The 24,082-nt window shown below is 29.5% G+C and overlaps 1 protein-coding gene across 2 annotated transcripts in view; it reads left to right on the top strand.

Moving 5' to 3' along the window:
- Positions 1–22,805, top strand: part of LOC129964130 (ryanodine receptor-like) — a 214,693-nt gene extending 191,888 nt beyond the window's left edge. For both annotated transcript variants that reach the window (XM_056078821.1, XM_056078820.1), the window contains exons 104-121: positions 368–607; positions 2,511–2,643; positions 3,429–3,481; positions 4,940–5,039; positions 5,142–5,228; positions 7,043–7,294; positions 8,573–8,703; positions 8,813–8,855; positions 9,936–10,048; positions 11,335–11,395; positions 12,977–13,123; positions 13,216–13,347; positions 13,866–13,914; positions 15,122–15,229; positions 17,239–17,303; positions 18,332–18,432; positions 18,885–18,936; positions 22,283–22,805. In XM_056078821.1, the coding sequence (XP_055934796.1) occupies positions 368–607; positions 2,511–2,643; positions 3,429–3,481; positions 4,940–5,039; positions 5,142–5,228; positions 7,043–7,294; positions 8,573–8,703; positions 8,813–8,855; positions 9,936–10,048; positions 11,335–11,395; positions 12,977–13,123; positions 13,216–13,347; positions 13,866–13,914; positions 15,122–15,229; positions 17,239–17,303; positions 18,332–18,432; positions 18,885–18,936; positions 22,283–22,390 (1,975 nt within the window). In that variant the 3' untranslated portion in view covers positions 22,391–22,805. The remainder of the gene's footprint in view (positions 1–367; positions 608–2,510; positions 2,644–3,428; positions 3,482–4,939; positions 5,040–5,141; positions 5,229–7,042; positions 7,295–8,572; positions 8,704–8,812; positions 8,856–9,935; positions 10,049–11,334; positions 11,396–12,976; positions 13,124–13,215; positions 13,348–13,865; positions 13,915–15,121; positions 15,230–17,238; positions 17,304–18,331; positions 18,433–18,884; positions 18,937–22,282) is intronic.
- Positions 22,806–24,082: the final 1,277 nt, after the last annotated feature.

Here is a 24,082-nt window from a genome sequence, read left to right as displayed (position 1 = left end):
GAATAGATTAATAGCTAAATAATTTGTGATAGCAGAAAATACTGCATATTTTTATAATATACGAAAAAAACCCTGCTCTAAATCTATCTACGATTTTAAATATTTAAAAATGAAATAAAAATCGAAAATAGCTAAATTTTGTATGACTAAAAACTTGACATAATTAATTAATTGCTTCAAAAATAACAAGCAATTAACTTCATTTTCTCCAAAGTCCAAAGGCGACAGCTGATTGACTATCTTCTAGGAACGAATAAATCAAAGATGATTATTTAATTGCCCTTCTTCTGCCTCAGATATGCCTGCCATCTTTATTTGCATTACATTATGCAAAATGGATATTACAAAGCTGCCAACTTTCTTGCAGGAGTTTATTCCATTTGATACTGCTTTTGATGGGAGGCCAGGCACTGGTAGAGCCTGTGGAAGAGGAAGTGGAAGACCTGAAGCAAGACGTCTGGGGCAAACCTAGTGCAATGCCTATAGAAGCTCCACCCCCGTTACCGATAGAAGCGGCGCCGCCAGAACCTCAGCCTGAAGCCGGAGACCGACCAATGCAAGCTTTCGGAGTGGACATCACAAAAGACGAAGCCGGAGGAGAAGCAAAGTAAGATTTCAATACAAAATTTCTCAACAGAAATAAATCGTATAATCTATCTGGAAAATAAGTAATGAGGTTAGAACGGATATTTTTGAAAATAAAATATTGAATCGCTCATTTAAACATTGGCCTTCTAATTCCTATAAAAGCACACTGAAATGCCTGCTTACCTCTAGTCAAAGGCAAAAGAAATCTCATATGCCTTCCAAAATTGTAGGTCTAAAGCCTTTCCGACGGCATATTGCCTTTACGGATATGATCATAAATCTGCCATCTGATCCATTGTAAGATCGCCCGCGCTTGTGGACGCCGATCAGGAGCTCCCTCGCAAATTGTCCATAAAATGAACATACATCAAAGAATCCCGGAAAACAAAAAGAGAGGGAAAAGAAGGGGGAATGTGCCTGTCTCAAGACACCCACGGGTCGTCAGAACAGTGCTTTATTTCTTAAACTATTCAAAAGTGAACTTTACTTGACAGGTGGTTTTTAGGGAAATTTGATACTCTCATAGCTAACCCTCAAATCTTTCAGGATGTGACACTTTAACAAACAGATTACACTCTTTGAATGTTCAATCAAACACGCTTAATGGATGACAATTTTGCAGACATTTTGAGTGCTTCAGTATTGAAAGAGTAAAATATTTTTAAATTGATCTTAATATGCCATGAGAACTTTTTGAATAAAGATATATAGATTATTCCAACACAGAATATTTTGAAATATTAAAGTCGAAGTTGCGCTTATAACTATTTAACTTCAAATCGTAGAAACAAAGACATCAAATGAGTGTTGGGACTTTTGATAACTTTGAATTTTTTGATGTTATAAATAGCTGATTCAGCGTTTTAGAAGTGCTCTAGAATTTCGTAGGAACTTGGAGCCTATTAAAGACATTTGTATAACTTAATTTATAACTGTTATACAAACTATTAACGGATTGTATACAAACTATTAACGGAATTGTATAACTGTTAATTTAATTTGGTTATGCTTAAATTATATGTTAAGCATATAATACCAACCTATTTTTATCAATTTCCTTTTACTTCAGAATAAAATACCTGCCATACATTTTCAAATTTGTGTTTCATTGTTTAGGATTTTGACAATAGGAAAGCAATTTGAAACACGCACATTTTAAAGAATACCCCCAGGAATATTTGAAAAAGGAAAATACTCCAGGAATTGTTTTTTATCCTGGAAAAAAAAATTTGGTACAAATATTATAGGTGTGGGGATAGAATCAAATATCTATCATTTCATATACATATCTATGGTAGTGTGATAAAACATAAAAATTTGACTACAATTTTTAAACCTTTTTCTATCTATATATAATAATAACAACAATATTTATTAAATTTTCATTAATACACAGGGTGAACTAATCAGATAAAGTTTCTGTATTAAATGCAATAGTGGTAGTCTTCTCTTGTTGGTAATTATTCTCATCAAGGTCATTTCATTTTCATTCAAAAGAGTTTTTTGCTCTGGGCTTTGTGTAAACCTCTTCTCAAAAGACCATTAGGAACATAGCACTCGAGAACACCTTCTTCTCGGCAATTGCAATAATCGTCATTGCTCAAATCAAACTGTAGAAATAGACGAATAATTTTAAAGACTAGTTCTTGCATTGAAATCGATTAGTTTTGGTTTATATTAAAAATATGAAAGTTTCCGATGAGTTCGTTTGATCCTATATAATGCGTAATAAACATGTTTTAAAGTATTTATTTATCAAAAGATCTACTAAAGCGCTGTGTGTAATGCATCTGGTCCACAATCTAATTTTCTAGATCCTTTAACCCAGAAAATAAAACTTGCGGATTTTATTGTACTTAATTATCAAATTTCTGTACTATTGATATAGATTTACAGAGTTCTTTTATTTTTAATTTTAAAAGGTATACGATGTCGAAGGCAAAGGCAGAAATGACACCGCAGTCTAGTATTGACCAGTCCGATGCAGATGTAGCTGTAAGTGAAGAAGACGGCAAGAAAACACCAGACAAAGCTTCCGCTGAAGAATCTGCTCAGGTGAATATCTTTGAAACCAATACTGGTATCTACTGTATAAATATTGTAGGGGAGGGTTTTTTTTTTGCAATTTTTTAAAGCACCCATTTATAATTTTTAACTGGAAACTTCCCTGAACAATACAATTCGATAGAACTTTTAAAAGAAAGGGGCTTCAAAATATGAAAAATATCCAACTTATTTAAAAGCTTTAAATTATTAATACGAGTTCCAACTTTTCTCATAAGTATCTTATTTAATATTAGAGAAATCGCCATAATAAGGATTATAGTATTTTTAAGTATACCTTATAAAATATAATTTAAAAGTGCGACAACATGTAATTAAATATATAATTTCCTTTAATGAAATTTATGCAATCTTCTAATTGAAGTCTCTAGTCTAGATTTATCTTCTTTTATTGCAGAAGAACAAAATAAAAGGCAAATGAATGTTTAAGAAAATTTTAAAAATTGAGATATACAGTCAAAACAAATAAAAAGAACTTTTGTTCATGATACTTATTGACGAATTATCTATTGATATTTCATACTTTCCATGAAATTTTTTATTACTGCTTTATACAATATCATATTATATTATATCTATATATACATATTTACCATAAACCTTGTTTTGCCCAACAAAATTTCCCATGACACATTTGATATCCCAAAATATCAGTTAATGGAAGAAGTAATTTTTACAAATTTACTACACCTTATTTTCTGCATCTTGAACGTTATTCTATTGAAAGTTATTTTAAAGTGCAGAGTGAAACATCGATGTCTTCTTTGTCTTTACAGGCCGGAAAGGGCGAAGATGGCAAAGGCGAACCACCAGCTGTTCCACCTGAGCAGTAAGTACATTATTTATAGATTTTCTTAACAAAAGAGGAAGTGTATTTAAATTATTTTAAAATGACTGTTTTCTATTACTGTTGTAATTTAATTCGCTTCAGTCAATCCTTGTCACAAAAAAAATCTAATATATTTGCATTTATTTCGAGTATATTGCTTACATTTTATCTAAACAATTTTCTTTTATTTCTATTTGATATATTGCCTTAATTTTTTGCGAAATTTTGCAATTTTATTGATGTATACTAAAGACATTAACGTTTAGCAAAATTTTAATCTAGATTGCTTTATTTTCGATCGAATTTTTCTTTGTTCTGAATACGTGAACATTTGATTCACATTTATTGAATTTATTTTATATCTAATCGCATAATCCAATATTATTTTTAAGAGCATTTTAGAAACATACTGGACAGTTACAGTTAAAGTATTAGAAGGAAGAATAAGAACGTATAATAATAATAACGTATAAGAATAATAATAAGAATTAAGAACGTATCAGTGCGTTAATATTTTATACTGTGTAAATAAGGCTGCAAATTTAAAGTTTGGGAATTCATAGAAAGCATTAATATCAATATCACAAATACCCTTTCAAAGCACAAATTGTAACTCAGACAATGACGTGGAAGAAAGTTCTCAGAAGGGGTGGTTTCATCGAGGGACCTCATATCAACCTCAATCTCTTATATTAGACTTTTTCCTGTGAAGCCCCGTCTGTGATGATTTTCCTGTTATTTTAATGAAGATCTTATTGCCCAAGTTCTATAGTTTCTATTTTAAACATATGAGCCATTCACGTTGAAAATTGTCACAAAATCTTCAAGGACACGTTGTACATGTAGGCAGGCAATTATCAGAGAATTAAAAATGATGTTATGAGCCGTGGATTGAGATTATTTGCCGAAGCACAGTTTTAGGTTGAAAATTAATTCATTTAGCGATATAAAAATTTTTTCTTTTCTTCTGACTTCTGTATTCTAATGAATATTTTGTGTGGCTTCTCTACGGGTTACAGCGGGCTGTTTCGAGAGGTGTACCTGTGAATCTTTTGTCAGCGCAGTAGGGTAAGTGAGAAACGGCTGCTATTTCTACCGATATACGTCGATCAAAGCGGTGACGATGTGAAGCCTGCTTCAGTGCTAGAGGATTCAATTGTAAATTTTTTTCGGTAATTTGCTTCATTAAACATGTTTCTTTGATTCTCCGGTTCTCCCTCGCATTTCTTTTTTATCATTTCAAGACATAGCAATTGATGCTTCCCCCATTTAAAGAATTGTGACCAAATATTTTGTAATGAATTTTAGTTCTCTGGGTGTGTTATACAAATATTTAAGGTTCACACTAAAACTCTTGAAACGCCTTTTACATTGAATAAAACGTTTTATTCCTTTCATGTTTAACATTTTTTTAAAGATTGATTATTTATCTCATTGTTACATCCGTCTACGTTCTAGAGCTGCTATGGTTATGATGGCGACTCCAGAACCTGTTAAAGCTACAGAAACACCTGCTGTGGCAGCTATTAACTTTAGAGAATATGGAAGAAAACTCGTGGTAAGTACTTTAATTTCATCTTATAATTGTTGGCATTATTTCTTAATCGTTATTGCTAATTAAATGACAATATAAATAATAATTTTCTTATTTCAATTTCAGAGTTTCTTGGCTCGAAATTTCTATACCATGAAATATTTGGCTTTGGTAATGGCGTTTGCAATCAACTTCATTTTGCTTTTCTACAAAGTAAGTTAATATATTTTGTAATTGTTATTTTTATAATATATTTAGATAAGTAATACGATAACTTACATAGTCTAATAAGCTCCAAGAAAAAAGATTGTAAGACTCCATATAAACCGCTTATTTTAAAGAAAAAAGAGTAAAAAATTGGTTTGATCGAATTCTTATTTTCAAAAATTCTGTATTCATGCAAGAAAAAATTGAATATGATTTATTCTGCAAAATAATTTGATAATATTCAAATTGAGAATAAACTAGTTAAGGTTTCTTATAGAATATCTACCTTTCTAAATCACAGATAGAAAAAATTAAATTAATCTCTTCGAATCTTTATCATGTAGTGTGAAGAAAGTTCAAATGTGACGCTATTTTTTTGCAAATAATCATATTAACTCTTTATCAGGTCCAATTATGTTTTAATGTTACCACAAGATCTGGTCAATTTTATTTCTTTTGTCACAGCTGTTAATCGTACAAAAGTGTTGACAATCCGTAGGCAAAATATTTTATAAAATTAGTTATACATTAACCGCTTATTAATGCCAGATGATTATTACCGAAAAAGTGGCCGGAAAACTCAAAATTTGATTTAATTTTTAAATAATTAAGATTTGAAACAAATTGCTTCCGCATTCAAACTACATTTGTATCAAATTTGGTAGCTCTAAGTTCAGCCGTCTCTTCGGTAAATTGCTAACAGACAGAAATCTTATTGGTATAAGAGATTATTACTGCCAAGTTAATGAATAATCCTACGGAAGAGTTTCTTTTTCTTCTCTGTCATTTATTAATCATAAGATATCCTCTATCACACGCCTTCTTAACTCAGCATTACACCAAGAATTTATTTTACAAATTTAATTAGAATCACTTCTCGTCTTAATTCTACACGAGAGTTTTGTTGGGGACGAGTATTACCACTAAGCTGTCCGGAGACCCAAGTTGGAGTCATGCGAAAACTATCGTGCAAATGCCGATGACACTACATTGATGACGGGAATTTTGATTTGTTACATAATTTTTTAAAATTATTTTAGTTATTATATATATTATGAAAATTATGCTACTTTAACTAATTATGTATTCATTTTAAGAATATAAAAAATACGATCTTCGGAAAACTTTGAAAACCGCCAGCGACAGCCTCCCTACCGGCGCTAAACAAAGGAATTCCGATTAGACATGCAGATAGCATCGTGTTAAAATTTTGAACAGTGTGTAGAAGACAATGATGACATTTGCAAGAATTTCCAACCACATTAATGTAAGGACACTCAACACATAACGGCAGAATGAATGAGTATTATCTTTCACGATATTAGGGCTCAAAATTGTTTTTATTCGTCTCTAAAATCGAGAATTGTACCTCAGACTACAATTTGACTAACAACAAATGTTGTCATAAACATGAATTTTAGAATTCCGAGGAGTATAAAAGCAAATAAGTAAAAATAATGAATAAAGGCATCTTTATTTTATTTAGATTTAATCATTTCAATACAATTTTCGGAATAACTTCATTCAACGAAATGACTCTACCATTAAATCTCTCTTTGCTATATCTATTTCCAACATGTTAACAGTTAAAATGGCCGAAAATTCTTTTTTGCTTACACATGAAAATTTTTGCATCATATAAAGATAAAAAGATTTAATAAGCTTTTTAGGAACATATTAGATATCTATAGCAATACACTTTCATTTGATATCATTTTTCCCCAAATCTTGTACGCGTAGTTTTGAATCTACTAGATTGAACACGTGATTTGAAACCATTTATCAATCTTAACCGGATTGAACCACTTGCTTTCATTCAGGTCACGGTTCCTGGAGCTGAAGACGATGAAGATGAGGAAGGAGAAGAGGAGGATTCGGACGACAACGGCGGCGGTATATTCGGAAACGTTTCATTGGACGACAGTGCGATCTTGGGAGACGATGACGAAGACCTCGAAGAATGGGTGGTGATAGAGGAGAAAGTTTTCTACTTGGAGCCGGTCATTCGAATCCTCGCAATAATCCATTCCATTATCTCTTTCTGTATGCTGGTGGCTTATTACAATCTGAAGGTAAGCTGCTTTCAATTGATCTAAACCTTTATGACTATACTTTTTGTAAACATAAAATTAAGAAGTAAATATAATACTTAGATTTCCTTATTTTCCATACCCTGATATAATTAACCGGTTATCTTTGTTAGATTTGTAATCAGAAACCTGTTGATGGAAAGCTGTTAAATTTGAGTTTAATTTACTTTAGTTATATTAACGTCCCGTTTTAAAGCAACACTAGGGCTATTTTGGGACGGACCTCGTAATTTTGAACCGCGATCAGATGACGAGGACAACACCTGAGCTGGCAACCCCCTCTCCACACCACACCAGCGGGAGGACGTTTGGCATGACGGATTTAACGTGCAACAGACCCCTTTACACGACGGTTCTTCGGTGGAATCGGGTCTCGAACCTGAAACCCTACGGCTCACAAGCCGAGACCTTACCGCCAGGCCACCGCGGCCTTAAATTTGAGAGGACAGATAATTGTATATAGCGAATATTTTTAACATGAAGCTAAGTTTTCTCATAGTGACTCATATCTCATTTGGTCTATCATATTTATCCAAATTCATGACTAAAGAAGAATTTCGCATCTTTTGTGGGTTAAAACAATTTTGTGGGTTAAAACAATTTCGAGAGTTTCAACTTGAAACTCTGCCTTAGCTCAAGTATTTTAGAACAGATTGCCTTCCTCCTTTCCTCCCCCTCATTAAAGTAGTTCCTTACGATTCTAAGTTGCCATTGTTAGATCACATAACGTTAAATTAAAAGAAGATCAGTTTTGACAATTACGCCACTGTTGATTTAGTTTTATCATTGCTGTTGTAAACAGAGGTGGGGTGGGGGGACATGCAATCCTGTTTCATGTCTTTAATAATCTTTCGTAATCTGTAGTGTGTCTTTATGTGTATTCTTGCGATTAAATACCTTCGTTATTAAGCTATTCTGCAATGTTCAGTGCATAATCTGAAAACTTATGTAATTTTTTTTTTCATAATTACTTCTGCGTTACGAAATCATTATTAATTATAAGAATAACACAATCTAATAAGTATATTTTTAATATGCCTTAAAAAAGATATATTAAATAGATAATAACCATATATATATCTGGAGTAGAGAAGCAAAAAAGAAAGAATTGTATTTTGTATTCTCAAACTAATATTCATCGGTCAGCTATTAATTAAAACAGCATATTTGACTACTACCGACCATGCTTAAAATATTTCGCATATCAATAAAAAACTATTATCATACTATCATTAACTGTTGTAATGTTTCATTCATCAGGTGCCTTTAGCCATTTTCAAGAGGGAAAAAGAAATCGCTCGTTCATTGGAATTCGATGGCTTGTACATATCGGAACAACCTGCGGAAGACGATATCAACGGACACTGGGATAAGCTGGCCATAAGTACAAAGTAAGACCCGCTTGCAGTGCGATTTATAAACTTTATACAACTGATGCGTGGAACATGACACTCATTTATAAATTAATAATTTACAACTGAAATGTTATTTTACTTGCAGATCTTTCCCGGTGAATTATTGGGACAAATTTGTGAAGAAAAGGGTAAGCATGCATTTTATGGCATTTTTTTTAATTTAAAGTACACTGTATATAAAAAAAATATATAATTAAATGCTAAAATGTTCAGTATTGTCCACCAGTCAGTAAATTTTGACTATCTGGCTTGAAAAAGGCAGATTTCAGTAAACGTTTTATTGAAAATATTTGATCTGTAACATTTTTAGTTATATTAGGAATATTATAATTGATAAAATTTATAATATCCATATAAATTAATATATAAATTTAATATATGATATTAATGTATAATAAAATTTAATGAAACATTTTAACACTGGGGTAAAAATGTAGGATCATAGTTTTTTTTTCCCTTATCCCATGGGCGGTTTTCAATAATTATCAACAAACTAGCAGCAAGTGTCCTTCGTAATTTTTAAAACTCTATAAGATAAAATTCAAAAAAAAAAAAAGAAGAAGAAAACTATCAGCATCCATATATATGTTACCAGAATATTTATGTCTCAATGGATAGAAAATCTAAGAAATCAAACAAGTGTTTCAGAGCTGAAAGCTGATTCATTAGCATTCTTCCCATGTAACAGTTTTTAAAAAATGAAGACTTATGTATTTTTTCTGTTTTTAAAAAACGATTAATAAGCGATATAAAAACATATCAAAAAATAAACACTGTTCTTGTGTATATTAACTGCTTATAAATTATACAAAAAAAACTTTTAAAATTGTCTAATGTTGAAACAAGGGTCGAGTCGATTACATTTTTTGAATTAAAATGGAAAAATTTTGCGGAAATCGAGGTTTTAAAATTTCATTACATGATGAACTTTGAAGCCTACTTTCAACATTGTAAACCCTTTTTTTTAAACCTGAAATATTTGTAACTTTTTTATTTATAACATCCTTTATTTAATTGTAAAGTATTTTTGTAACTTTCTTTATTTAAGATTTACACAATTTTACTACAAATTCCATCGAAAAGATCAACTTTTTAACATTTCTATATAGAAATGTGCTTTAATGATTTAGTTACTGCTCAAATCAATCCAAAATAATTCTGGTTGTTTATTGCATGATTAAAATTAATTATTTTTTCATTTATTTTAGGTGCGTGAAAAGTATAGCGAAACTTATGACTTCGATTCTATCAGTAACTTGTTAGGCATGGACAAGGGAAGCGCCTTTTCTCAGGAAGAGGAACCATCGGGCATTTGGGGCATGTGAGTATCCTTTCATTTTTTTAAAAAACAGCACTTTTTCTTTTTCTTTTTTTTACATAAAGAGTTCTTAAATTTCGTTTTAATTCTTTTTAATTAAAACAGTTGGTAACAATACCGATAGCTTCAGCAAAATTACACTTTACTCTGATTAAAAGTCTACTTTGCATTTGATCCTTTATCCATTATTATGTCTCTTATTCGTTGCCTAAAATAACGTTTCACGCTGATAGATGGAGTAGATTGTGATGATGCCTGCTAAAATAAATAATTTTTTCCCATCTTATTTCTGAAATTCACTAAACATTTCCAAATTATTTCCATTTACAAACACCAATGCACTATCATGTTTGCTAATGGGTTCTCACTCTGCACATTTAAAAAGCAAATTTTATATTCCTTGATTATATTGATAGAACATATGTAATTAAATACATAATTTTACATCACTATTTATTCCGAAGTAGTTGCGTTTCTACATGAAATTCAGATTTTAACAAAATTGTTATTTGATTGTTAATACAGTTAATACAGTTTGATACAGTTAATTAAAGGGTATTTAATTAAAGGATAGACTTTTAAATGAATTTAAAATAAGGCATATTCCAGTATTTTTCTCAAATAATGAATTAAATATTTTAGATTAAGTTTTTTTTTTAAATTTTAAACGGTGTTTGATATTAAAGCTATTTGTTAAAAAAATCCGATATTTTTTTTGAAACATAAAAAATTATTATTCCTAAAATGCATGAATTTTCATTTTTTATAAAAAATATATATATATATTTAAATAGCTTCATAAAATTTAGAAAAATGATTAAAAGTTTTTTAACTATTTGCTAGTGATTTTTTTTAAATTAAACTGGGATGAATTAAACAATATCCCAGTAATGTAAATCACATTGTAACAATTCTGCAATAAAAATAATATTCTCTATTTACCAATTTATTTTCTTTCAATGCAAAAATAAATTATATTATTTTTAATGGTAGAACTATTAAAAATAGACATCTTGATATTTTTACATATTACCAATTTAATTCTATTACTGCTATCGCGATATATATTGTTTTTTTAAACAAATAATTATCAAAAAGATTTTAAAAACTATTTTCAAATACTTAATGTTGCCCTTTCTAACAGTGAAGCTTATCGATAGAAATATAAACACTGCAGGGTTAAATCATCTGCTAGAGGCAGAGTATGATTATTCATTGTATAAAATATGCTTCAACTTAATACCATCAACTATCACATTATTTATAACTGAACGCTTGATTCCCAACAGAATCACAAGTATGGACTGGAAGTATCAAGTATGGAAAGCCGGTGTCACCATCACAGACAACGTAAGTTCTTCTCTTTCTCAATTATTAAAGTTTAAATTCTAGAATTTGATGAATTTCGACGTTTGAAACCCAAGTCAGCAACAATTATATTTGGAATTATGTTTATTTCTCTTCCTATTTATATACGATACCTTAGAAGCACAGCAATCCAGATAAATTGGCAGATGGTTGAAGTCTTAAATCTCTATTTTTATATGCATATATTTTCCCTTATGTTACAATGCAACAAAGCGTTTTATTATCCAAAATTTTTTTTTTAATTATTGCATTCCCTTATATACTTGTTTACACTTTCTCCTAATGGTAAAAAATGGTTTTGTTTTGTATAACAACCATCAAATGAACATTATTATATGAGATGCACATTTAACTCCTTTATAACCTCCATTCTCTTTAATGGCATCTACTTAATGATGAACTCCAGAATTAGATTAATATCTCGAAAATATTACAAGATAAGAGAAAAATGTCAACTAGAATTGATTAAGTACAAAAGAACACCTTGTGCATATTAATACTAAGAAGAAAAGGCTCAAAATGCACTTTTCTTGGCTGTCATTTCCGAAGCTGTAACATCACAGAATGCGTTACAAAAAAGAGGAGAGGTGGGGTGATTGTTATTGCAAGTAACTTTAATTTTTAATATTGAAACTAGTCACTGATCTACAATTCAAATTTAGGCCCTTGTTTGAGTTTCATTTCTGACATTTCTTAACGTATCTGTTGCTGCGCTGACACAAAAACCAGTAATACTTCATTGAAAATCTTGCAGTATTGATGGAAAGATAACATATATCTGTTATTCGAGTTATTTCTATAGAAAAAGTATACTGGGGTTATTTTTTACCAAAAAAAAATAACATTTTTCTTTAATAATATTTAATATATCTTGCAACGTCAATTTTTGAAAATGCGTATTGTATATTTTTAGGCAAGGTTTTTGGGAAAAAGACTTTTTACTATATCTATATAATGCTCTACAATTTTGTAATTGTTCTCCTATCTTATCAATATAGAAATATTAATTTTGGAATTTTCACCAAGTGAAACTATTAGTGGTGACAATTGCGTCGTACGTAGTTTTCTTAACTCCTAGACACAACTTTCGTGACTATAGTTGTCGTTCTCTAAATTTAAAGGGATTTAAGCAGGCAATCCGTATATATATACATTACAAAAACTTAAAAACTATGTTTTTTTTTTTTGTCTTAATTATCGTTGTAGTACATTTATGCAACGAATTTTTAAAAAAATTCAAACAATGATTAATAAAAAAAAGCAATTTAGATCTTTTTAGAGACAGCAATTTTGATTAAAAGGGGACGTAATGATATCTTCAAAATGAAGATTGCTGAAAAATCAAATTTGAAGTTATTAATTCTGCATCGAATCAGATGAAATGAACTTCCAATTTTTGAGGCTTTTAATATACTTTTACATCGAAAGATAACTTATTCCAAAGTAAATAGGAAAATACGTAAAAATATGGTTATCATTTAAAAATAATGCTTTTAGTTACCATTACTTTTTTGTCACAAGAATTTTAATTCAGTAATTAACAATATGTTATGACTTTTTTAGGCCTTCCTTTACAATACCTGGTATTTCACTTTCTCTGTGATGGGTAATTTCAACTTTTTCTTCTTCGCTGCACATTTACTCGATATAGCTGTAGGTTTCAAAACATTGAGGACCATCTTACAATCCGTCACACACAATGGAAAACAGGTACTCTTTCGATTTTCAATACAAGTCTTTCGAATAGATTCAGTGTCATTCATTTCTTTCACTTCACTGATGTCACGCTTCATTTCTTTCAGCTGGTGCTCACTGTCATGTTGTTGACCATCATTGTATATATTTACACTGTTATTGCCTTCAACTTTTTCCGAAAGTTTTACGTTCAAGAAGAAGACGACGAAGTCGATATGAAGTGCCACAATATGTTAACTGTGAGTTCACTGCATTGCTATCAAATTATTTAATTGTGAAGATTTGTTGATTATTGAAGATTGCTATTTGATTTGTGAAGCTTATATCATATTCTTGATTTGTTTAAAATGTTTAATGCATATTAAATATAACCCAATGCGGATCAAAGAATTTACTCTTTTCAGAAATAGTTACTTAGTGCAATGTTTTTTTTAAAGGGTGTGAAGAACAAATAAATGCAGATCTGATATTTGTCAGACAGAAAAATTGGATCACTACTTTTCGAGCTTTAAAAAAAATCAAATAAATTTAGTTACTTAAGTAAATTGTGTATTGTGAATAAATCTAATATTTTTCTAATGATAAAAATTATGAAATTTTAATATTAAAAACAAAGCAAAAGCCATTTCTCATTAAAAAGTATTAAACACTTACATATTAAATTATGATAAGTCTTCCTTAAATTCATGATTTTCTGGTGTATAAATGTTTATTATATGAAATATTTTTTCCTCATTGTCTTTTTATTAAATTTTAGTGCTTCGTTTTCCACTTATATAAAGGTGTAAGAGCTGGCGGTGGCATTGGTAAGTTGATTTAATTATTATACTATTTCAAAAAAAAAAAAAAAAAAATTAAAAAGTATTTAAATAATTTACCGGATACATACGTTTTGAATAGAATTTACTCATGTAAAACGATTAAGTTAGTGTATAAATATTAATAGGTATAAAGGATTTTCCACAGAATTTTATTTTATATTATTTTCAATGATTTAAAGCAAAAAAAAAATCATGTATAAATGAAGGCTGATATTAATGTACTGAACAATTCACTTATAATAAATACCAACATCTAAATTTCGAAATATTTTTGAATAAGTTATTATTATATGCTTCATATTAATTGCAAAATAATCTGTTGATAATTTTAAAAAATTATTTATGTTTAGAATATATTGTATATGTATATATCAACTTAATATTAATAATTTAATCCTTATTATGCAAAAGGTTTTAAATCCAAATTTTTAAAAATTATTCTTAAAACGTTATTAGTGTCTAAGCATGTATGAGAAGGTAGTAATTCAAAAACCTGAAAAGTTAAGCTGATGAAATTTAGAAAATTGCACATCATGTCAAAATTTAACAACTGTATAGTTTTAAACCAATTCATTTAATGGACTAAGATACCTTTTTTCAAAACTATCTTGATTTTTTTTGCACTGTGCAACAGAATTGCCCAAAATAAACTTATGTATAAAAACTTCTTTTAACATACATTTGACTTTTACTTTAAAAGAAAATATTAAATAAATTTGAAATTATTGCATTCATTTATATATTTATTTCAATTTCGTCTATTTAAATATTAAATACTTTTCATTTGGGTGGATATCGTTGTGGCTATCATTTTAGAAAGATTTAAGTAATTAGTTAAATTCAAAAAAAACGATAACGTAACTTTTATTTATTTTCAATTTTAAGATGATATAAAAATATTTTTCTTTGCATAAAAGATTCAATTATATGAAATCAAACCATAAAAAGTAAACGTAAAAGCAACTTTTTCACTTTTTAATTTAAATGCATTAATGCTATTGCTGTACGTTAAATTTCATATATTCCTAAGGTATAATCATTTTTGATCCCATGTTTTTAATTATATATATATAAGATTATGATTTTTAGAAAATCATGATGAGAAAATTCTCAATATTTGCGATACGTATTTACTTGTATATGGAATATTTCAATTCGTAGCAGCATTTTAAAACGCTTCTTTTGTTTTCAGGTGATGAAATTGATCCTCCGGATGGTGATGAATACGAGACGTGGCGTATTCTTTTTGATATCACATTCTTCTTCTTTGTCATTGTCATTCTGCTAGCTATCATTCAGGGTGAGATCTTCAAAGATAACCAGTTCTCATTCTTTAACGACCAACAAAAAATATATTGATATTTTAAATACTTCCTCTTATGAATTTACGTTTAAGGAGAAGTTTTACGTTAGTTTTTTTTTTCCAAGTACAATGTTTTTGCATACACCAATTTAAAAAAATCAGAATTTCGTACTTTTGATAAGAAATAGATGAAACATTTTATAGCAAGGGAATATCTTGTCTAATGGAAAAGTAAATTTGCTGTCTAATTAAACTTTTTTCTACTTAATATGAAAATTTTTCTCAGAAATTAATGATAGATAATGTATTTTTAAATAATCGTTTAAAACATTACTTAGTTAAAAAGAAATATATTATATATTCAATTACAATAATCAAGAAATCTATATTATATATATATAACGCTAATGTACATGATACAGAAATCGCGATTATTACTTATTGCTGAATGGCAACAGCCAAATGCAAACACACCGCTTTATGAACGTTTCAGACTGCTTCACTGAATGCATTTATAGATGCATTTAATGCAATGCTTCGCTAATTACTGAACCTGCAAAATGTTATTAGAAATGCTCTGAAGATAAATGGCATTCTACTCAGTCAGAGGAAACAAGATATAAAAAAAATCAAGAAAATGGCGCCAACAGAAAGTTTATCAAGAGCCAAAATAGATTTAACTATCGCTAGATGGATAACTGCTATGACTTAACTATTCCATATTAATCGTTTAAAAAGTTCATAATATGATCAATGGGAGCTAATTATATAAATGCCTGCATCATCACATGAGTATTTGCTTCTAAAACAGAAATGTATCTTATTTTGAATTTCATGAGTTTTACTTCATTTTAGTATCTTCACATACTCAATATCGCCAAGATATTGTGGAATATTTTTACACAAATAATATAATAGAATGTTCACATTATAATGGAAACTCTGAAAGGGATTTCTGACTTCTTGGCTAGGAGAACAGCAAAACGGGCGATAAAAATATATAAAATTGCAATTAAATATGTTTGTAAGAAATATAAATTTTATGAATTCTAAAACAATAGGATAACATTAATTTTTCTAAATTGTAACCCGTCAGATCCTAACAATTTCGTTATTTCACTTAGTTATTACAATATTTATAAGGCCCAAGCGTCTGCTTAAATATAATTGCGTATAAATGTGAATGACGTGTAGTTTTGAAATCTAATAAATAAATATATAAAGCATATATATTTTCACAGTATATAAATTTTATACATGTTATAAAAATAAAAAAATCTTAAGATAAATCGTTAACATTAATTCACACTTATTAAAAAGGTATTGAAATTGGAAACCATATCGGCCTGTTTATTAAAAGGGCATTTAAGGGGCTCGGAAAAGAGCCTTAAAATGTCTAAAATCCCTCTGATAAAGTGCCATCAGGATTGTTGATTATTTAATATTACTTAGTCAAAGCTATTTAGTTTATGAATTATTACATATATGCATATATCACTTTTAAGTTCATTTTATATTAAAAACAGAAACTAGGCTTCTGGAAAAATGTATGTATGGCTCTTCAAATTTTTCTATATTTCACAGGAAAGTTCCAGATAGTTTACAAAGCAGTGAATTCCTTTGAATGATATTTGGTGTCTTTTTTAAAAAATATTTTATTCATTGCTAATTTCTAAACAAAAAAAATCATATACGATTCAAACTTTTAATAAAATTTTGAAATCTTTATTTTTATAATACTAATGATTGCCAAAACTGATTGATAAAAATAAGATCACAAAAATTATGTTGAGATCATGATTTTTCTCGTAATTTAATAGATAGGAAGTTAAAATTTTTGAATTTTAAATCTCGACTGTGAATTTATTATGGTTGCTCAATTTCTTATAAACCCACAGACAATCAAATCCCAAACTATTCAGATTGTTGGTTCCTCCCGGAATGTAATAAAAACAAGAGATAAATCAGTCAAAATTACGTTTTATAATAAATCTGTCTCCTTTCAGGTTTAATCATTGACGCCTTCGGTGAATTGAGAGACCAACTTCAAAGCGTAGTGGATGATATGGAGGTAAAGTTTCACGCTTACATTATGTACTGTAACATCCTTCAAGATTCTAGCCCATCGGGATATTCTTGAGTTAGTGATCAGGAGGTCCAGTTGATCAATATAATACTATTTATTTCATAAATCGGATATCTTAATGAGGGAAAATGGGCAAATGTTACGAATATATAAAGATTTAAATGATTACAGGTATTATTTCAGATTATAAAAGTGATAGAAAAAAGATATATTAAGAAAAAATGAATAAACATATTTAAATAATTACAAATATTACTTCATTTAGCATTATAGTCCCAAAGTCCAAAAAATTTCAAATTTAATTAAAAAAGATAATAATTTACCTAATTTTTTCAAATCAGTTTTGATTAAATATTTGGAATTTATTTGTTATATAATATATTTTAACTTTCATTTTATCTGTACTTGTATACATATAATGGAGGAGATTAATTCCACTATACAGAGAAGACAATTTAGAGGAAATGTTAGTCTTAAAATTATTTATTGAAAACGATTTACTATATAGGCATTTTTTTTAACAGATGCAAGATTAAGATCTTCAAAGACGGTAAAATAAGTGCGAGCCATATTCCTTATTAAGGTATCGGGCGTAACGTTTCTTGCTACTAAGAATTATCCTAAGCATGGAAAAGCTTATATAGGCGTGATAAACGGGTATTTCTTCATTTCAAAGCAAGCATATTTTCTGGAGACTAATGATATTGATAATAAAATCAGCTTCCTCTCCAAGTAATGAAAATTATCATCACTCAGTTTAAAGGTTAGCACGATTTTACAAAATGGAAGTAGTTTAGATCAAGCGAAATAGGATATTAAAAAAAGAGTTATTTAATATGTACAAATACATTGAATTTGTTTCATTCATGTAATCACTTTTCATCAAAACATTAATTTCTACTTATTAATACGATTCTCTTAAACTTTCGGTACGATCGGGCTACGATTCTCTTAAACTTTCTACTTAATAAATTTTTACAAATTTCAGAAATTTTTATTTACTTTTTTTCCAGTCTAACTGCTTCATATGCGGCATAGGAAAAGACTACTTCGATAAAGTGCCGCATGGTTTCGACACGCATGTGCAAAAAGAGCATAACCTTGCAAATTACATGTAAGTTCTTTCATTTATACCGTTAGTTAGAATTCTTTGATTAAATTATTAATAACATTCTTTCAGATTGTTGAAAACTAAGATTAAAATTTACTCTTTTGCATTATTTCATTTACACTACATATTATATATTTTTAAAAAAATAATAAATGAACAGTTTATATTAATTAAACCATTTTAATCTAAAAGAAGAGTGAAAATTTTAAATAACTATATACAGATCTTTAATTATAAACTGTTTTTCTAAGTAAATAATTTAAATATGAAATTCAAGAAATATTTGAATAAAATATACAACTCACAAACAAGCATCACTGCACAATACAAAATTAAGATAATTAAATGCGATAGTTGTTTCTGTACAAAAGTTACTTTTTCTTAAAATTGCAAATATGCTTCCCCATTTGAAATGAATGCAAGATAGTGAGAAATTATTCTTTTACATTTTTCAGGTTCTTTCTTATGCATCTTATTAATAAACCTGATACAGAATACACGGGTCAAGTAAGTATTAACCTTACTGTAAGTTTTATACTAAAACGAAGTGGATATCAAAATATTTGTAGAATAGACTTTAGGAATTTTTAGTGGATATTATCATGTCTTTTTATTCTTGAAATCTTGCGCTCATTCACTTTGAATTTGGATAAAAATTTCAAAGGCTACAAGAAATAAAAAAATAGGAATTTAGTTGAAGGTTCTGAGAGACACTGCATCGGTCTGTATTTTAACTCTTGTGGTGAATAGCATATAAGCCAGTTAACAGCTCTGCTACCCGAGCAATTGCTTTTGTATCATGGTTATGTTACTGGACTGCGAACCACAAGGTCCCAGGTTCTATCCTCGTGCATCACAATCCCCTAAACTCTCAACAAATTTACTGCAGCCATAAGTGTAAAACTCGGGGAAGAAGGGGAATAAAAAGTTTAGAATTGATGCCAATAAGTAAAAGAAAATTCATATTTGGACGCCAGAAAATTGAATGTAATCTGAGGGAATCAAGTCTAATTATGGTGTTTTTGAGATTACATTAACTAACCCATCTAGTTTCACATATGGGAAATTTTTCACACAGGCTAATTACATTTTGCTTGACAGTTTTCATAAATAGTCTAATTATGATACTAAAAGCATTTAAAAGTAATGAATATAAAAGGAGTCTAACCATTAAAAGGCCTCTCTTAGAGGACATACTACTTATACCACAGAAAACGAAAGTTTCTTAATAAAGAGGACATGAAAAGAATTCAATTTTAATTAGTTACTTACATCGCTGTAATTTCTCTTATCAAATCAAATTCACCTAATAATATCATACAAAAAAAGCTCATCACCATTAAGGGTTAAAAATTAGTAACTTATGATTAGTGTCATAAATCTCTTAATTATGTTAGTGAACTCCATTAGGTTTTTATAATTACTATTCTGCGAGGCGTAAAAGTTCTTCGACTGTGATAAACTTAACTTTCTGCATACTTAGGGTGTGAGTTATTAGAAATAAAAAGGACCGTTTTTCATTAGCGAGGATTTTTTCAGTTTGAACTTTCGCACAGCTACAATCACTGAAAAGAATAAACAAACAAGCCTTTTCTTTATCGTTTCAAATAGTGGATACAATGAAAATTGTCACTTTTGTTTAATTATCATACTGTGGCAACATTGTAACCGGTTGCTTCCGAGTTATCACTATGAAAAATGGACTAAAGTCGAGCTTGTACGATAGCTGATAAACGCCTATTCCAAATTGAGATCCTGTTTGTTCATAAATAACTGATTGTAAAAGTTTGGAGAACAATCAAACAAAAGTGTGGACTTGATGATAGAGATATCAATTACTTATCACGCGTAAAATGTATATGAAGATATTCAAATACTTCTTGCAAATTTTCAAAGCAAGACTTCAAAATAGGGTCAAAACGCCAAAAATTATTCTACAACTTTATCTTTACCAGTAAAGAAGGTATTGTGTGGGTGATGGCCCTCTATAAGCCAGACTGTTTGATCTACAGCTACCAATTTGATACAAATGTACTTACTATGGAAATTGGGGATGTAAACCTTAAAGCTATTCTTTAATTCTCATAAATGTAGCATAGAGAAAGTACAGTCATCGCCAACAAATTCAAACTTGAAATTTTGACGAATCTCAACGTTTTAGGCCTCCCTAAAACCCCATTTTAGAAAATGCCCGTCTGTGACAAACCTGAGTTGGACAGCTGAAATTTGGTTACTGACTTTACAACAAATTTACAGATTTCTATCAAATTTTGAGTCAAATCTGTTCGGGGGAAGTTACCGTGCCTGTCTTTTCAAAAATAAGTTAACATGATAATTACAAAACGAAGAAAGCCAGATAGATAAGATTCGGAACACAGATTTAACATCTATAGTTCTGACATCTGATAAATTCTGAGCCAAATCCAACAATGGGCTGATTGTCTGTCGGTCTATACTTTAACAAGTACATAAACCCGATAAATTAAAAACGGAAGGCCTTTAATATATAGAATTTGAAGAGTGATTTTGTGATTACAATCAGAGCTCTATTTCAAATCTTTGTTCCAATCGGTTGGGGAAAATGCGTCTAAGCCAAAATTCGACTTCAGGTTACTATTAACGTTTGCCAGGAATGAGTCGATTTAGTAAAAATGTTAAATTCACCCAAAAGTTATTTCATCATTACTGTACGCCAATGCAAGGCGTTCCCTGTCATTGGCGAGTATATGAGAAAGTTTTGGGGAAACTATTACCACTGGTTTAAAACATTTTTGCTTAAAAGTCAAGGCAGATTTTATAATTTTTCACAATAACTGTTATTTGATGTTTTGAACTATTTTGTTGAGGAAATCATGAACATGAAATTATGCAAAAGAGACATGATCGAAACACAACTAATATTCTTGACTAACATGTTGATCATCAAAGAGTTCGTCTATGAATAAAATACTATCTCTTCCTACTCAAAAATATAAAATAACAAAGTAAAAAAATAAGAGAGCCAGAGGGTTTACCAGAATTCTTTCGAATACCAGAATTCTGCGAACTTTCAGTTTGGTATTATATTAGGGTGTTCCAAAAGTTTCTTTCTCATCGTGCTATGAATGTCCATATCTGGTTCTGTTTGTGCAAACATGCAGGCTTATCTATTAACCGTCTATGTCATCGGTTTCAGTCGTACTGGGCCTTCAACTGTCGCAAAACCGAGGCAACACCCCAAAAAAGTTCTTTTGTCCATTTAGTGGGATTGGAAATGAGTAATTTCCTACGAGTTCCTTCCTCAAGATGAAACAAATTCTACGAAATACTGCTATCAATTGAAAGCTGCCATAGAAAAGAAATGGCTAGAATTAATGAACTAAAGAGGCGTTGTTTTTCATCATGACAACGCGAGACCACACATTGCATTAGTCGCAAGAAAGAAGCTCTTACAGTTTGATTGGGATGTTTTACCGCATACTCTCCAGATCTCGCTCCATCTGATTATTACTTCTTTCTGTCCTTAAAAAAGGCTCTTCGCGATAGGCGCTTTAAATCCATCAGCGAAATAAAAGCGCACCTCGAGGATTATTTCTTGCTCAAAACACAACAATTTTGGAAAGAAAAAATAATGAGGCTTCCTGAGAAATCGAAGAAGGTAATCGAGCAAAAGGGTTATTATAAAACGAAATAAATAATATTTTAAACAGTAAATATTGTGTATTCATTTCATATTAGAAATAGGAAAAAAAATTATGGGACAGCCTAGTATCTTTCTGATCAAAATATATTATCAAACTTATATCCCCTGCGGAAATTGGATCATATTCTCATGACATCGTGAATAATAATTATCGCATTATTTTTTTTACAGGAGACCTACGTGTGGGAATTCTATCAAAAGAGATGCTGGGACTTCTTCCCGGTGGGTGACTGTTTCAGAAAACAGTATGAAGATGAACTCATGGGAGGAACGAGTTAAAACAGCGCGCAGAACCGTTGAGAGCAGAGAGCAATTGAAGACAATCCAAATTTTTTCCAGTTTTGGCACTGAAAAACAAAATCGGCCATGGCAAGAAAATGAGGACGGCAATCAAGGACTGTTGAATATTTCAACAACTGTAAAATGTTTGGATCATGTGAGATGTCTGTGCCCTTGGATGTGTCATGTCTAAATATACATAAAAGTATTCTCATACGTTATTTTAAATAACTTTTAATTAATAGAAATTCTTACTAGCTAGAGATCTGTGTACATAATACGGATAAAAGGGAAAAGAAATGTGAAAGTGTGAAAAAAAAGGTGCGTCTTGCAGAAACTATGTGGATTTTGATTGATTTTTATTTATTATCATCTTTGTCTTTTGTGTTTTATTAAAAAAAGTATGTTGCGTGTACTAGTGTAAAATTATTACTTTTAATAAAACAACACAAACTTAGAGGGGAAAAAAATACAATACACGATGAAAGCGTATTAAATTTTTAAGGTAGATGACTACGTTAAAAGGTAATTTTTTTTGTAAAAATATAAAATATTTTTATAATTCAATATTTTTAACATCTTCTTCATAAAGTCGTTCGAATTAATCTTAAATTATCTTAAAATAATCTTATACTTTTAAAAGTTGCATTTATTTTTATATTTGCATAATATTACTATTTTCTGTCATTAAATATAAGTTTGGTAAAATTTTCTTACGAAAGGCTTAACAAATTAAAATTTGATATATATTTTTGTTCAAATTTCGTATAATAATTTCTCAATATATTTTGCAGTTCCTGATATAGAGAATTAGTAATCTATTCAATTAGATATATTTTATAATTCTTTTAGTACTTCACAATATAAAAAAAATTGCAAATTTTATGTTATTTATCAATCGAACCCCAAAATTTAAAGAATTAAAACACAGCCTATTTTTTTTATTTCAGGAATTAGATAATATATTTCTTAAGTTACCTGCAAAATTTTGTGCAAATCATTCGATAAACTTTTAAAGTAGAAGGTTTTAGTTTTATACCTCTCTTTCGTCCCACCCTATCCTATACATCCCTGTATGTGCCAAGAGTGATGGCTCTAGGCCAAAGGTTCTGGCTTGTGGAACGGTAACTCACACACATATTCATCTTCATCATAATAAATTAAATCCAACATTCGCGAGCTTTTATCAAAGCTGAAATTATTTTCATCTCAAATTTTTACTTTTGTTTTCATTACGTGATTTTTATGTGTAACCTTTCTAGTCTTAACGAATTTGTTATCCAGTATCTATTTATCCATATTTGAAAAGCAGTCTCTTAAAATCGTTGCAATTTCTTTAACTGATTAACTTAATTATATCTCATAATTTTAGTAATTTTAAAATTTCATTGAGTCCCATTAGTATACTATAAGTAATTTTTTACTGATTTTTAACTCCAGTTCATTAAATGGAATTCTATTCAAAAATAAATATATAAACATATGTTGCTTATATGTACGTTGGCCTTCCCTATCCTCACATTGCATTTTATTCCGTGAAAAGTATTTACTTGCGGATTATACAAATTTTGATATTGTTGGCCTTCTGTTTAAGAGAATTAATATTAAAATGCATAATTATTATAATGAAACATTTTACTGTCCCAATTTTTTCGTTTATTGAATATATCTCATTCATTCCATCGTTACGGT

Source organism: Argiope bruennichi, chromosome 3, assembly GCF_947563725.1.
Source record: "Argiope bruennichi chromosome 3, qqArgBrue1.1, whole genome shotgun sequence".
NCBI classification, from domain to species: Eukaryota; Metazoa; Arthropoda; class Arachnida; order Araneae; family Araneidae; genus Argiope; species Argiope bruennichi.
Note: the sequence above shows the minus strand (reverse complement) of the source record. Positions and strands in the feature narration are given on the sequence as shown.